General features: G+C 43.7%; 1 protein-coding gene across 1 annotated transcript; it reads right to left on the reverse strand.

Moving 5' to 3' along the window:
* Positions 1-4,906: 4,906 nt before the first annotated feature.
* LOC109776409 (sodium/hydrogen exchanger 8) lies at positions 4,907-16,857 on the reverse strand. The gene is made up of 23 exons (XM_020335052.4): positions 16,526-16,857; positions 16,350-16,400; positions 16,128-16,219; positions 15,687-15,764; positions 15,450-15,607; positions 14,798-14,899; positions 14,601-14,718; positions 13,832-13,884; positions 13,685-13,750; positions 12,861-12,905; positions 12,681-12,736; positions 11,074-11,258; positions 10,898-10,948; positions 10,716-10,823; positions 9,785-10,016; positions 8,787-9,089; positions 8,296-8,393; positions 7,929-8,060; positions 7,603-7,821; positions 7,288-7,494; positions 6,024-6,282; positions 5,615-5,916; positions 4,907-5,522 (listed from the first exon to the last, which is right to left on the reverse strand). The coding sequence occupies exons 1-23, from the start codon at positions 16,683-16,685 to the stop codon at positions 5,169-5,171; spliced, it is 3,429 nt and encodes a 1,142-aa protein (XP_020190641.1). The 5' UTR covers positions 16,686-16,857; the 3' UTR covers positions 4,907-5,168.
* Positions 16,858-17,105: the final 248 nt, after the last annotated feature.

Raw genomic sequence — 17,105 nt, forward strand, 5'->3', positions numbered from 1 at the left:
CCAAGCTAAAGGCCGTGTATACCCTGGTGGAGCAGCTCTACACCGGGTCACAGCGTGCCTCAGCTGTGGTGGCCCTATCCAACGAGGTGCCGACTCACCTGGCAGAAGTCCTGCGCCGGCTCGCCGTTCTGCCTCAGCGGATCCAAGAACTGCGACGGGCTTCTGCGAGAGCCGGAGCGATCGCCGCGCTGAGCCGGGCCAAGGCATTCCTGCCGGAGTTAGACCCGGCGGACATCGCCCTTGGCTATCCAAGCCTGAAGGAAGACGGCTCAGCTTTCGATGAGAAGGACTTCGCGGCGTGCGTGAAGGCTGTACGCCCGGTGGCCACCCTCATCGGGAACGACATAGATCTGACCAAGTACCAGCCAGGTTATGACGCGGAGAATCAGAGGATTCCAACCCCTCGCTATGAAGCCCTCAACCTGATCCCGCCGGCTCGTCAGCACACCTTCGCCCCGGAGATTGACCCGGCTGGGTTAATTGACGAAGAAGCCCAATTCGAGGCTCTCAGCAGCATCGACTGGAAGTCATCAACCTTCCAGGTCTTGGGATCAGCCGGAGGAGAGGATGGGAACGAGCCGGAGACTTCGACTCAGCGGGCCTCATAACTCGGCTGGCGGTTTACCAAACAATGCTCCACCCCTTATAAACTTGATGAGTTTTGTAATAGAGTAGGTGCAACAGTTCATCTCTGCCGTGCCATCGTGCACGTACTGAATGCGAAAGTCTTTTGAAGTTATCTCTTTGATATTTCTCCGGGTCATAATCAATCCTTTGTTTTTCTTAACCTCAAAGAGGTGTCTTTAATTATCCTGCATAGAAAGGCAAATCACAAATCTCGAGGCGTCTTACCGTCCTGAGGATCATAAATTTTAGATAACCCGGAAAATGAATCGAAAAAGACTTGTCTTCAGTAGTATCCTGAAGACAGCCGTGATAACACACTTAGCAGCCTGTAGCGTACTTCCGGTTTAGATAACCCGGGTAACAAGGTTGGTACCTTAACTCTGAGTTACTTGTCTTAATAACACCCATGGGGTTCAACTAACACTGTAAACCAAAGTTTAAGCCGGCAAAGTGAGACCCGGCCGTACACATCTTGACATAATCAGAGTAAACTTGTGATAGAGCATAGGAACTTAGGGGCTTCCGGTTCGAATACGACCAGAGACCCGGCCCAAAGGGGTTAAGCTAAGATTCGGATACGATCACATAGCCCCCAGTGGGTGTGGCGATGCCAATCAAGAGGGTACCGACAGCTATGTTCTCTTTGGTTCGAATACGACCCATGTTTGAACAGGAAGCCCCCAAGTGATTTCAAGAATTGTTTAACGATGCTGATTCGAATACGATCCACGTCGGTTCTCAGAGGGGTTAAACTATGATTCAAATATGACCAAAGGCAACCTCCCAATGAGCTCGGCACGTTGCCAATCAAATGGGTATCGACAGCTATGTTCTCTTTGGTTCGAATACGACCCATGTTTGAACAGGAAGCCCCCAAGTGACTTTACTGCTTACGGCTAAATTCGAATACGATCATAAGCCGGATCCTCCTTTAAGTCATCATGTAATCTTACAATAAGAAAAACACGTGTATATTTGGAGAAGAAAAAAGGACAGAGGTCCTGCTTTATTGCTTATCATAATATATACATGGCTGAGAGAAGTATGTACACCACGAGAGCCGGTGGCTCAAGTGTAGTAAGGCCGAAGCTGAGCTATGTTCCACGGCCGACGGGTCTCCTCCTCCGACTTACGTGAATCTTTGTGCTCCCGAATGTCAATGAGATAATATGACCCGTTGTGCAAGTTCTTGCTGACCACAAAGGGCCCTTCCCAAGGTGGGGATAACTTGTGTGCATCTGTTTGATCCTGGATGAGCCGGAGCACAAGGTCGCAGCGTGTTGAAGAGGTTGCGTGGATCGTAAACCAGAGGGGGTCGGGATTGGGCCTTTTGATGCCTCCTTCTCAGGACCTCATTGGCCGCGTTTTGATCCATCGTGAGTTGGAAGGACTGCGCCTGGATCAGCTGAGTTTGGGCATCGAGAGCCGCCCTCTCCGCAGCCAGCCTGATCCCTTCCGCTGCAAGATCCTCTTTAGCCTTCACTAGATCCAATTTTAACTGTGCCACCTCCGCGTCATGCCGAGCTTGATCCGCCGGGTCAACCGTGGCGGTTAACAGGGCCGTCATCTTGTCCGTGAGATCCATTAGCACCTGAGCCGGAGAAGGCACCGGGGTTCCCGCTCCAGCAGCGGGGTTCTGAACAGGCTGCGCACCAGCCATAAAAACTCCAACCTGACTTGGCGGCTCAAATAGGTCCGGAATACTGTCACCATCGGAACAACCCATGAGCCTGCCATCCTGAAGTTGGTACAACGAGTTTGACTCATCGGTGGCCGACTCGCCGTCAGAGCCGGCGGCCGTCTCATCACCAGATCCAGATCGATCAGAGAGTCCTCCATGGATACACCCCACAAAAGCATGCCTTAAGGCAGGCCGGGCCCGGGCGGGTCGTGCAAGCTGAGCCATCTCGACGAGATCGGTGCAGAGACCCGGCTCAGGACCCGGTTCACCAATCTTGCCAATGAAAACATGAATTTCGCCGAAGGGGACCCGGTACCCGTACTCAATTGAGCCGGCGTCGGGGCCCCAGTTTGCATCGTCGATGTAGAGCTTGCCGCGACGACTCTTGGTCATCCGGCCCACAGTGTATCCCTTGAGCCCTTCGAAGCTGCCCTTCAAGAACTCAAATCCACCGTGCGCTGGCCCCACGGTGGGCGCCAACTGTCGTGGAATTGTCACGGCAGATGTCCTCGAGCTAGGACTTAGTCGTGGAGCCATCGCAACTAGGAAGCTTGAAGGGGTTAATGTGGGACAAGGAACACGAGGGTTTATACTGGTTCGGCCCCTTACGGTGAAGGTAAAAGCCTACGTCCAGTTGAGGTGGTATTGATTAGGGTTACGATCACCAGGGAGCTAAACCGCTATGCCCAGCTCTCGATCAGATTGTTCTTCTCCCTAAACCGCTGCCGGGTCGTCCCTTTATATAGGGAGGTTGACGCCCAGCAGCCCTCAGAGTCCCGGGCGGCTCATAAGAGTGTCCGGCTCGGACTCTCAATCATACTTGCCTTGTACTACAAGTTCTACCATAATACAATTGTAACTACGGGCCTTAAGCCATATCCGGGTCTTAAGCCCATCTCTGGCCCACCGTCTTCAAGCTTGGCTCCGGGCTTCTGGTAATGACCATTAGAGTAACCCGGCCCCTCCTGGCGGGTGACTCTAAGGTCTATATCCTCAACATACCCCCCTCACTGAATTTTCTCATTATTTAGAACATAAATCGGGTATGTGTCCGTACCATGGCTGAGTTGATGGGTTGTAATTTAGAACGTAGATTATGACACCGTCAGTCGCTTAAGATATGTTCTGTGTTGGTGAATAGAGATATTACGCATACTCTTCTGCACATCAAGCTAAGCAGTACTCCTGTCTAGGTATTTGACAAGGACTAGGTCGCTAGGATTGATACTATCGCGTGATGTTATTCAATCATGACTGTTTCCTTCAGCTCTGCCATCGGTTCTTATGGCGATTTTGTTTGAGCAGGCCTGCAGGGTAACGTAGAAGCTGTTGCTTTGGACAAGTCGTGCTAGCAGGGAAAGGTCGGGTTCATTTGAAGCAGATGAGATTTGCCAAGGTTTTCGTAGAGTAGATGGGTATGTAGTTGGTGGTAGTAAAACGAACGTTGGAACCGTTGGTATGGGCGTCTTACCCGCTTCCCTTCGCGGGTCTATGTTGAGATTGTAGACTTGGTGAACTATTTGCAGATAACATGTTTGTGGTAATCTTGAACGGCGTCGAGGCATTAAGTCAGCATTGCCCGGTGGATGTTAAACTGATTATCTTGTTGGGTGCATGCGCTTATTGTACCAATCAAAGCAGCATGGATGCATGTGGTCTCCTTTGTCCCAATTTCTGCAACTACTAAATGCGTATCTTTTACAGTACAAATTCTGGCATTGATCTTTACACTTGACACTCCCAGAGAAAGTAAGCAGGAAAAGGACCAACTCCCACGTTACGCAGCACAGAAATCGAAGAGGGTCGACTTGTGATTTACTCGGCACACAAAATATGGTGTCAGTGGGGTGCTTTGCCATTCTTTGTTCAAAAATCAAATCATGCCTGATGTTCGAGAGACACCACCAGGTGTTCCAGAGAAACTACTAACCCAGCTCACCTCTATGATTTTGGCTAGTTTAGATTACTTCCAACATAAGTAGCAATCTTGGATCTGGAATGCCATGATTTTGCTGTCTAATCCACCTCAGTTTTCATCATCATGGTTGCAATGCATGCTACCCAAGCCCAAAAGGCAGATAGCTCTTGCTCCCCATGAAAACCCACACAAGCAGCTGTGGCCTAAACCATCACAGGCTTGTGTTTTACGTCAAAAGGGGTTGCCTCCCTGCTCCATTAAGCACAACGAAGCAACATTGTAGCAGGACAACGTGCACGGCGGAAAGCTGAGAGCTTTCTCCGTAGATAAAAGTTCATTGCAGTTCACAGGAGAGGGAAACACAACAATCTACTAGGAAACTAAACATTGAACCAGCTAGTGTTCTTCCACAGGAACTGGGGCGACGAGCTTGATCAGAAAACTCAGGTTCACCAAGCGATCCAAGGTAATTCGACCATGAGCTTGTCGAGGAGGCGCTAGATTTCTTTCCAGGAGGGCTGATTGAGAGGTCTTGCAGACGATCTTCCATCGGTGCAGAGTGCGGCTCTAGAGCGCACACCACACCTCCTTTACATTGCTCCAGCGTCCTTCTGAAAACAGAGTTTATCGTCTTCCCTGAAAACAGAGTTTGTTACGAAAAGTCCACCATAAGCTTCATAAGACAGCAGAACAGAAGACAGTTTCATAGACCACAACTGTTGGGCCACAGCACACACTTGAAAAATAAGTGATCGCTGCATTCAATCTCGGAGCAAAAAAAGAAAAAGGGGGGGGAGGGGGGGGGGGGGGGGGGGGGGGGGTTATACAACATATCGTGCATTTTACACATATACTGATATACACACGCCATGGTACCATACTACCATTGGTCACAAAATTTATTATACAACAAGAAGAAAATATCGGTACAAGCTGCAACCGTCAGCTGCCTCGCGGTGGGCCGGAGGGTGGATTGAACGAGAGCATGCTGGGAGAGTCCACTCTGACGATCACTTCTTCCCCCACGGACTCATCGCTCGAGTCGTCGTCTTCTCCTACCGCTCGGCGTTGCCGTCCTGCTGCTAGGGGCGGCGGAAAGGGAGCGAGCGCAGGAGCTATAGCTGGAGCAGGAGCAGATTTTCTTTTCATCGCATTGGAGCCCTCCGACCTCACCGAGAGCAGAGGCCGCGTGTCAGCTGCCCTTGAAGGCACCTTGGGATACGACGCGCTGTGCTTCTGGTTCGCTTCCACATGAGCGAGCCTCGGTTGCCGCCGAGCACGGTGCATGCCATCCGTCTGCAAATGAGTTGTCGATCCATTTTTTAGTTGAGTTGATCACAAATCATAGCTATGAGGTCGACAAAATAGATGAAAAGGCTTATACTTACCATGCTGCCATACATGCTGACTTGCAAGGCTCTAGCAGAGAAGCTACCAGGCTGACTTCTGATTTCAGCTAGGCTTGCATTCCCAAGCCCGCTGGATCTCGGGAAACTCTCCGGCCACCTGAGCAAACCGACATGCTCTTTGCTCTGTGTTCGTGAAGGTCCGAGTGCTGGAGAAAGCAACGATCCACTTCTTTGCAGATCGGATTCTATATCTGGCCTCCTCATTTCAAATAAGATGGCCCTTGCTCTAGCCTCCACCTGATAACTGGGAGCGGTATAGCAGTAGTCTATCTGATTCATGGCTGTAAACAAGAGAGCACTTCAGCATTCAATTACTTTTAGAACAAAATAAATCACTGTTTTTGCTTTAGAAAACAGCCACTGCTCGATTGATGAAAATTTAGAGAACCTGAAGACTGCAGGCCAAATAAGTTCAAATCAGTGTTTGACGGCAGCAGCACAGCTGGAGCTGTGATCAAAGTTCGGTTCTCTGTCTTCAGAAATCCTTCCAATAAGATGCCTACGTTATTATGCCCAAGCTCAATGGATTCCCCCTTAATGTAGACGTTCATACTAGACCTTTCTGAAATGAGAACCCTCATCTCACGCATTGCCATTTTCTCAAATATCTGAGGGAGCAAAATCCTTGCAATGACTAGAGCGCTTTCCTGTAATTTCCGCGTATGAATGATTAAGGTCTATCAAATACAAATTATGTGAAAAAAGGTAGCATTGTTACACCAGACCTATTGGAGCAGTAGTGATGTGTTAGTCCCACAATGGAAGTCCAACGTCAGTAATAATACTTAATACGTACTCCCTCCGATCCAAAATAAGTGTCGTGGTTTTAGTTCAATTTTGAATTAAAACTAAGACACTTATTTTGGATCGGAGGGAGTAATAAATTATGCGACGCGACATGCCCAAGCAAAGTTTCGATAATTTGATTTAGGTGAAGAGAAGTAAATGTCCAGGCAAGTTGCAACAATCGTTGTAAGTTCATACAGGCTTGGGCTGCTTTGAGTGTTACAATTCATTAATGTGCACGGGTACTTATAGTTTGATACAAAGATGAAGCAGATTTGAGGACTGGTGGTGGCAATAATCAGCTGGGATGGTTACAGATGAAAACATGGCGTGGTTGTCCAGTCTTTCACTGGATCCAGTGATGGTGGCGTTGAGGGCTCAGTCGACAGTCCCTCGATGGGGCGCTGATATGCTGCCCAGGCGAAAATCTAGGACTTGACCTCATTGTTCGAATCTAACGATGATGATGCGAGTCCCTCGATGGAGGCGTTGGTTTAGACTATGCTCCTCTACACCTCATTGCTGCATAGTTGCTGCATGTGGACAATCTCTTGGTAACCCTTTTTTAGGACAATTATCTCTTGGTAACCCTTGGTTTAGGACAAACTTCATACTTGATGTTAGTGTCGAAATTAGAAGCAACTCTAAGCAAAACTTGTTAAAACAAACGCTGCCGCCCACCCACCCTCCCATTACAGGCTTACAGGACTATCAATCAATAACCAGCAGGAGTTTTAACCCTATTGAGAACCACATAAAAAGGAAATGGGTTTCGCTCCCACTCACAGAATCAAGGAAACAACAGAGCAGAAAAGGATTATGCATTGCAGGAAATGTCTAAGAGTCAAAAATGTTAATGAGCATACCTGCCACATAAAATCCTCAATAGAAGGATCAGACTGGCGCAATTGCTCTATTTTTTCAGCTTCAATGAAGAAACAATGCACCACTGATTCTGTAATGATGTCACAAATATAAGGCTTTCCAGTTAATGCCTCGTATAGACCCAAAGTGCTTCCATGTGACAAAATTGGATCCAAGGAATGCCTGGTGCATAGTCTCTGACTTGTCCACTGCCAGGAAAAAATAGCAAGGGGTATGTTCATTATTGAAACAGCTAGAGTAGGAAAGTATATATTTCGACCAAAATGTAATGAAGTGGTCTCGAGGCAGAAACGTACCTTTACTATTCCAGTCGAAACAAGCCATATACCAATTGGCCTTGACCCTTCTCTGTATAGAACTGTTCCATGAACTTTTATTGTTTCCTTTGTATTACTTAACAATGGATCACGAACATCAGCAGACAGTGCACCGACTAAAGGATGAGTGTTTAGAAGTTCGCGAACTCTTGGCATTTTCACCAGAGGTGGATTCCTCTGAAGCTTCTTCAAGTCTGTCTACCAAATGAATAAACTTATCAGAGTTAGTATATTGTGATTTGTGAACTAAAATCAGAGAGATAAGTGATTTTCACTTCATCACAAGAAATGAAATTCCAAACTACCTGCAAAGCATCATCAAGATGGACTATTTCTTTTTCCTCGAGCAACCCAGTCTTCCCGAGGTCTTGAATATACTCACTCAAGTGTGTCAATACTGCATATGTTACTTGTCGAGTCTTTAATGCACGAAGCACCTGAAAAGTGTTGAAACGGCTTTAGAATCTAGATAACAGTGCCCCCACAAGAAAAAGGAAAGAGAAACTAGATGTGAATGAAGCTGAACTAGTCCCATTTTAGTTCAGACAATGTGCTTTTGTCCTCAAGTTTTGCAAATAAAACTGCTAGTTGGACGAATTTATCAAGTTTTCGTGAGGCTAACAAACTCATAATAATTTTAGTCAAATGATAGTAGCACTTTGTAACCACAACCTGAGGGAATGTAACACGAACGTCTTCCAGAAACTTTTTAGCTTCCTCCCCCGCAGCAGTACTTTCATCAATGACAATTCTTGCAATCTCACTATCACCTGAAGAACAAGGAAAATTTATATAAATAATGGAAATGGTGAAATGGATTATAGGATCGCTAATCTTCAGTGTCCACAAAACAGTGAAAAGGTGACTTCTGAAAGGTTTTTCATGGTATTGCAAAACAAAGAAAAGTTGCTCAGGTTCGACCTTAACAAGCTCAAATCATTTGGACCGTCAGATCTTGTTATACCAAGTAAGTTTGCAATGAAGGATATATCACACCATCGAGACATGGCATTTCTCACTTATGAACTACTCTCACACATGGCATTTCTAATATCGGCACCAACTATTGAGACAGACATTTCTTCTGTACATTTTTCTGCACTTTATAGGTCAAACAACTGGTATAAAACTAGCACAGGACAAGATTTAAAGACAGATATTACCAAGAAAATCATGTAGTTGTCTCCTCGCAATTCTATGCGCACGGAGAAATGCCGCACAGATGTAACATCCTAACTCCAATCTTTCTACTGTGAAGTATGTGACAAGCCTTCTTGGCAACCTGCTCATCTGAAGGAACCTATAGTAATTTGGGAAATGGACATTGGACCGCAAACCCTTCCAATCACATAATGATTGACTAGAGACAAGATCCATAGCTTCATCAACTGATCTCATTAAAATATTTGCTGTAGATTGAGTTATTCGTCCCTCTTCAAGCATTCCCCAGTAAGCAGCTTGCACACCTGACAAAAATCTGTAGTTAATAATCTTTTTTTAAACTAATCATGTTTACTCCCTCCATTTCAGACTTGGTGCTTCTTTGGTAGGCCATAGACAGATACAGTAAAACAGAGGTAGTAGTATCAGACCGCATATCCTCATACATACTTCAAGAGAAGGTAGAACCATAAATGAAACATTAAGAATAGCTCGAGAGCAAAGACAACAAAGAAAATAAAAGGATGCAAAACATTAATAAGATACACAGAACTTATAGAAACCATAAGTGCCTCACACAACAAATGAAAGATGTTCCTCACAAAAAAGAGTGATGTGATGGCCCCAATAAAGTGCAAATTTCAATTCATGTAGAGATTAGATAAATATGTACCAAAAGTACGACCGACACAGAAATAAAAGACAGCCTACGGATCAGCTACAATCATGTTTAGTAAAATTTTGTGTGTGCAGCGAGAACACGTGTAATAAAATTTTGTGCTTGCTACTAGCAAGATATTTGATAGGATATTGACAGAAAGAATTGGTAAATAACATGATATTTGATACGATATAGTGCATTTTACTCTTTTATATATGTATGTACCTCGTAAACAAACGCATCTTGGCATTCTGAAAAAGATATAGCTAAAACAAAGGCGAATTGATCAATCAACCAAACATCAAATTTAATCAGCACATTATCATGTATATTGCATACCATTCAAAAGCCGCACTCGAGTATCCTTCAAATTCATGGTATGTACATGATCATCCTTGTCAGGAACATCGTGGGGATGTGCTTGTTCATCTTCCAAGTTATTCAAACATGTGATATATTTCTTCACATTGACCCAATCAACAGGCCCAAGTTCCTCATCATCCCTGAGATCACCAAAAGCCTCCAATGCCTTGTTTAGCATTTCATATTGTGTATACTTCAATACACGAAGCTACAGTTGCAGGAAATCAGATTAGAAACTGGAGCATGAAGAGAACATAACTATGCTACTTCACATTCATCGATCACATGTGATGTGAAACCAAATTACTGTTGTTTCTGATTGCAGATAACAATCACAGCAAACATATGCACCCATGAGTAGATAAAAGAAGAGCCTAATGATAATAATAGTAATGAAAGGCTCTATAAACAACTTTTGAAGCTACAAGGAATCAAGAGGGTTCGACCAAAAGAGAGACTATTATTTATTTATTTTCATAATTTAACATGTAAAGTTCATAAATGGAGCCTACACATTCAGAGTAATCTTCAGGTCAAGAACCAATATCCTGAGAAGAGTGGCGTCTTTGTGCCAACATGGATTTGACCCCTGTGGGGCAGATCAAATCTTGTAGATCTATTTCGTGGGGCAAATAAACCCGGGTATCATGTTGCCTTCTTAATAATGTGTCGGGCGTGTTAGTACTCTCGGCCTCATTATTTGTGTACGACAAATCGATTCATCACTATCCTTGAGCTCATAGATTGGGACAAAATTGCATAATTTAACACCTTAGCTGGGCCAGTTCACTTATTAATATTATGAGTTAGAGCTCAAAGGGTTACTAAAACATGCAAATGTACAGTTAAGCAAAATCTTTAATCCCAAGATCAGAAGAAACCACAGATAATAATTTGTTAAGCTAACCTTCGTTGCTGACAATTTTCCCAGACCAAGTAGGTGCAACAAAAATTGTGTGGTAGAACCATTCAAAATCAATGTCAGAAACACGATGCCACCTGTGAAGAACACAAACTGCAAAAGATTTATAAGATCAGCAAAGCTCAAATAATAAAATCATACTTTTCAGGAAAAGGGAAAGAGCATACCATTGTTCCGACTTCTGGTTTCAGATAAGATTGAACTGAATCACTAGCACGCTAACAAAATAATTTCAGTTAATTTCTCAAAAAAATGGCGGAGTAATTTTTAAGAAGATGTCTACGAATATGCACATAATGGTAACAACAGATAAGGATCAAAGGCATTGGTGCAAGAAACTTACTTTAACGGACAAAGAGAGTGATAGAGCAACAGCTCCTCGCAATCCTGACCAAACAAGAACTGTGGCTTCTTTGATGTCCATACCATACCCAAAGTGACGCAACAGTGGATACAAAACACCGACAACTACAGCACGCGATATTTGCACAAAAACATAGAGCAGAAGAAGGAATCCCCATGATGTGCCTAATATAGAACGATCCAAAGATGGGTTAGAACCAAGCTCATAATATAGAACGGAAGAACATATCAGGTGCACCCATTCCTTAGGTGCTACTGTGTTCTCAGCCTCCTCAAAAAATTTGAAAATATCAAAATCCGAAAATGTCCCTATTGATACAAAATAAACATGCCAAATATTAAATCTAAACTTTATCTGTACATTGAGAACAAAAGAAAATAAATTCTCCGATGAAAACAGAAGTTGCTACGATTTGCAGAAGAACATATCTTCTTCGCTTCTGCACATGACCTTGAATTGTACCATTATCTATCTAACTAAATAGCTTCGGAATTTCCATGCAATTTTCCAAAGGGTAGGATTAAGGTAGCACTCTAAGACATAATACATCACTCAGCAGTCTGCGATGAACCCTGTGGCAGTAAAAATCTACCCGCAGCTTAATGTACTGTGTTGTAAGAGGATTTAGTCCAATGACTGTTGACTACTCGTGATCATGAAGAATAGTAAGGTCACACATTGCACCAGCATAAGCCTGAGAACAGTGCCACATGATGAAAAATAGAAAAAAAAAACAAATGCTCTGTAACACATCACCTAAAAAAATTGTAGATTTTAGCAAAAACAATTGCAATGATCAGAGGTAAACTGCAATGATGTGAAGTAACTCACTTTTTTTTAACTCACGTTGGATGCAATCATGTAAACACAGTCAGATCTAAGCGCATGTCAACTGATCTATGTAAGCTCATGCCAATGAGTTTCTACAACAAAATCCAAATTTCACAGAAGTGTGTGGACAGGTTCCAAAACAATAAGATCAAACTCTTAACTATTAAGTTACAACAAACTCTAGTACTCCCTCCGTCCCAAAACATAAGAGCGTTTTCGACACTATTTTGACACTACACTAGTGTCGAAAACGCTCTTATATTTTGGGACGGATGGAGTATTAAATATTATCATCACATCACCCAGATGGGCAATACCCACAAATATTCCAAAATCCAGAGACCTACAAAGTCCAAATGGTACAAGCATAACCCGATGGACTTACGTGACTACTTTTACTTTTTAAAATAATATCCAAACTCTGACCTGTTAGCGTTCTAAGGCCAAAGGTCTAGTTTTATTCAAGTAAGAAAGGTCTGCTTTATGGCTTTGTGCATCCTTAAATCAAATAAATGGAGGTTTCATGGAGTCAATAGATTCCACCAACTTTATATTGTCACCCAGGGCAGAAGCTCAATAAAGTGCACATGACACATTCCGATTTTTTGAGTCTTTGCGATATCATGATCAATGGTGAGACAACTTCACACATGGCAGCGGCGAACAAACACAAAGGTTGCAAAAGACTAGTAGAAATGCTGACATGGCAGGGTTTTTTAAATGAAGAGTAGATAGAGATACATGAAGATTCATACCATGCCTCTCAAAATGAATATTATCTTGTAGTACACCATCTGCAATAACAACCCCACTGAAGGGAGTTCAGATGTAAATCATACCAAACAAAAGCAAGCATGGTCTAGTTTAGCCAGGCAAAAACAGAAGTATCAGAAATTATTTTTGCAACATGTAGAAAAGTTCAAAGGTGTTCATACCTCAGTATGAAAATAAGTGTGTTTGCAATGTAAGCAACCATTTCCCTGAATACAAGTAAAAACAGTAATCAGACATGAAGTGCACACATCACATAAAACGTAAGAAAATCTAGCGTGTATGCGCAAAAAAAAAAAAAATCTAGCGTGAACTGGAGAAATCATGTGTGTCTCCAACATGGAGAGCACATATCCTTTTACAAGAGGTTTGCACTTAGGCCCTCACACAAGTTACGACTACAAAGACACTCCAAAAGAATCAATAAGCCATTATATGATGGCTTAAATGAGAATTCATAGTAATGCCTAATGTACCGTGAACTGAAGGATCACAATGTACATTCTATAATCCAATTTCCCAGGAAAAGAAAGAGACAAGAATGCAATGACACCTGTATGATGATACCAGCATCTTGCACTAAATGATAAATTTGTTGTTGATGCTTTAGGGAATCATTTTTTTCATGCAATTTATTTTGCTGTTTAGAAACTCCAATATAAGCTGTGAACGACATTTCAGGGCATTGATGATGAAATTGCATGTCATCAAAAATTATACAAATATGGAGTTTAACAGGTAGACAAATAACTGACTGCTACAAACTTGTTAACTTACATTTACAAGAGGGCACAGGTTTAAAGTAAATCTACTGAATTCCAGACAATGCTCACAGAAATCCAGCATCAACAGCTTCATGGAACTCACGGGATACATAAGGAACAGAGAGAAAAATAATATATTTGACTAAAATTACTAAGGTTGATCATATGCTGAGAATTTTGATCTTTGCTGACAATAGAAAGTGACATATATTGCTTGAACATACCAGAAATGATGTAAACTTTGCTGGCTGTCACCCTTAAAAGCAGTTTTTGCAAAAGCAGCATAGAACCTGCCGACATGACGAAGTTAATATTGGAGGGAAGATAGCAAAGGATATGCAAATCAGAATGTGACGACAAGTTTTACTAACATCCCCAAGGTCATGACGGCCAAAACACCAGAGACCTCCAATGCATCTTGCGCCTGATACGAACAATATTAGTAATAGAAAACAGCCCCAGAAAACTAGAAGACTGATCATTGTCTTGCAGCAGACATGAGAGAAAAATAATAATTCATGCACAAGCAATGGCAACCTCTAACCAATGAACACTGATATTTATTATCCTAAACAAAATTGACAGCTCATATGGATTAACTTCAGTTTAATGGTACACAGTAAATAGGTTCAAAAGCTGGAAAGTAAGTAAATTACTGGACTAGGTCAAATATGGCAATCGAACCAGTTCTTGGTATATCAAAAATCTAGAATGCTGTTCTTAGGAAAGCCAATGTTCTTTCGTGTAACATACATTCAGTTAGCTCACCAAACATCCCCCAAGTTAGTTGAAGTTAGAATCAAGTAGTAATAGAATTTTGATTCCAACATGAATCCTCTAATATACCCTTGAAACCGGAATGTTTGTTCAGACCAAATAATTATATCTGAGGAGATTCATGAAGCTCTGTCCAGTTCGGCGACAATCACACAGGGACTTTGATATGTGTGTATCTAGGAGACTTGGAAGCCATTTCAGTTGACCAATAAAACAGCATCCTAGTGTTGCAAAAAGGGCTGCTTGACAATCATTCTATGACTAGTGCTAGAAATATGCCAGGCAGTGCAAATCATGTCCTTCTAGGCAAAAAAAAAACAGAAATATGAGAGCTTCGATATGTTCTTTAGTTGATTATCTTACAGTGAAGAAAGCAATATAGCTGACAGCAAGGGTAAGTGAAATCTCTATGATTGTATCATTGAAAATAAAGCCCAGCCATAGTACTGATGCAATTCCAAACGCAAGGCCCAGAGCAACACTGGTCAAAGAAGATATTGATTAGCATTAGTAGCATGGTTTTGTATCATCTACTTCGGAATAATAAACCATTCACATACGCTCCAAGTGAAACTTGTGACAAGAACTTTATGATGGACCCTGCATCGAAAGTTTTCCCAAGCACCATTCGATAGAATAGCTGATAGACAACAATAGCAGTCCTGTAGAATACAAGGCCGTTAAGTACAAATACAGTCCAAGATAATCTTATAATTGTACATGGCGCAATTTGGTAACAATGCAATACCCCACTGGTGGGTGCGCTAGCTAGGGTTCAAAGTTGTGTGGGGGCAGAATTATCACTGTCAGTTACTTCCAGTATCAAATAAACATGAGCTTTTCATTGTTTTTTCTTATGAACATGCAGAGCGAGTTTCTTCCCCACACCCAACCCCTTTCGGTGTCTTCTTCCTACATGGTGCGATTTCAAAATAAAAGAACGAAGTGAAAACACAAAAACAACTGTACTGGTGAATACTTCACATTTAAGTGTGAAGCACACATTCTAAAGCACTTTTCCCGGAAATTTCTAGACACGACAAACATAACACAAAATCTTGTAATCGATATATTGAGTCAATCATTCTGTTTTTGTTCTCAAGAACGGACTTGCTCCCCATAAAATACAGAGGAACAGACAAGCAGGCAGAAAAAAAAAACACGCATTCTAAGAATCAAAAGATGAATAATTTGTGAGTCACGGTAGCATACCCGTCATTCATCAAGGACTCTCCTTCAATTATTGTACTGAGCTTTTTGCTTGCTCCTAGGTCTTTTAGAAGAGCAACCACAGCAACAGGGTCGGTTGCACTAAGCAGTCCACTGAACAAGAATGATGTTTTCCAGTTCCAATCGTACGGAAAAGTAAGCTGTGGCACATGAACTAGCTAGCATCAGAACATTGGAAAGAATGGCCTACGTCCATTACCAATCCACGCACATACATACCTTTACAGCAGCGCCAAGCAAAACTGTTGAGATGACCACGCCTGGGACAGCAAGTAACACCATCTGCGCCATGCATTTCTGCAAAGTAAACACTTCAGTATCCACTGAACCAAACATGTATGCAACTGCGGTGCTACATAACAGTTCAGAACTTCAAGCTGGCAGAGAAGATTTGGATATATAGCACTGCCGGAAGCACGAATTGGTCCATAACGGATTATCTGCATCAGCCTATGACATGACACTAACTGGATCGATGGCAAATCGGTCCATAATGACAGACTGGTACCAAGACTGAATGGTCACCCAGCAAGTGCCTAATAAGAGGTAAATAAAAGTCTCTTCTTCACTGTAGACCAGCCTTATTCAGTGATGTAACTCAAATCTGATAGCAGACAGACAGACCGACAGATAGACAGCCCTGTGAAGATAGATAGATACCTTGATCTGGTGCACTTCCATGGAGAAGGAGCTCTCGAAGAGGAGGGCGGGGAGGAAGACAGCCAGAAGGAGATCAGGATTTATGGCAGCCCCTGCAACATTGGAATGACAGTTAGTAATAAGCAGGCCAGGGGTGGTTAGTCAACTAGTACTACTGCCGAATTGATTCCGAAAATACTAGTCTAGATAATATCAATCCAGGCCGGGGTGAAGTGAGCTTACAGATACGGATGCCGGCTCCGAGCTTGCCGAGGCCATGCTTGGTCCCGTACTCTGAGCAGCATCAAAGAGAGAGAGGCGATATAAAATAAACAAATTGCGAACTGGCATCCGACGGATGAGTTTAGAGCAGAGGTGGAGAGAGGAGTGGAGAGGGAGAGGGGGAGGGGGGGATGGACCTAGTCCGCCGAGGGCGACGCCGAGGACGAGGAGGGCGACGGTGTAGGGGACGCGGGTGCCGCGGAGGAGGTGGCGGGAGCCGATGCCCAGCACGAGGGCCACCCCGAAGAAGAGCACCGCGTCGTCGGGGCTGGGGGACCCGGGCTCCTCCGTCTCCATCGCCGCCGCCGCCGTCGAGGGAGGAGAGAAGGGACGGTACTGCGGCGAGCTCAGCTCGGGGGAGCTGCCACTTCTTTCTTTTTCTTCCTCGCTGACGCTGTGGGATCAGACAAGGCGAGGTGGACACATCAGATCAGATGGGACGGCGGAGAGCAGAGATTATTTATGATGCGAATCTCATCTGACGGCACCAGTTTAGTTTGTACTCCTACGTGCGTGTCGCCGTCACGTGAGTACGTGACAATTGGCGTTTTGGATCGCCATCTGGCTTCTCGTGCAAACGTGGTCAACTTTGCTGCCCATCTCCTTGTCCGTGGCTACGTCGTGGCTCTCGTGACCCGGACCGCGCCATCGTCGTCATCATCCATCGCGCTCATGACCCGACGACTCTTGTTTCACCATTACCGTGAAGGTATCGTA

Source organism: Aegilops tauschii, chromosome 3, assembly GCF_002575655.3.
Source record: "Aegilops tauschii subsp. strangulata cultivar AL8/78 chromosome 3, Aet v6.0, whole genome shotgun sequence".
Lineage (NCBI taxonomy): Eukaryota > Viridiplantae > Streptophyta > Magnoliopsida > Poales > Poaceae > Aegilops > Aegilops tauschii.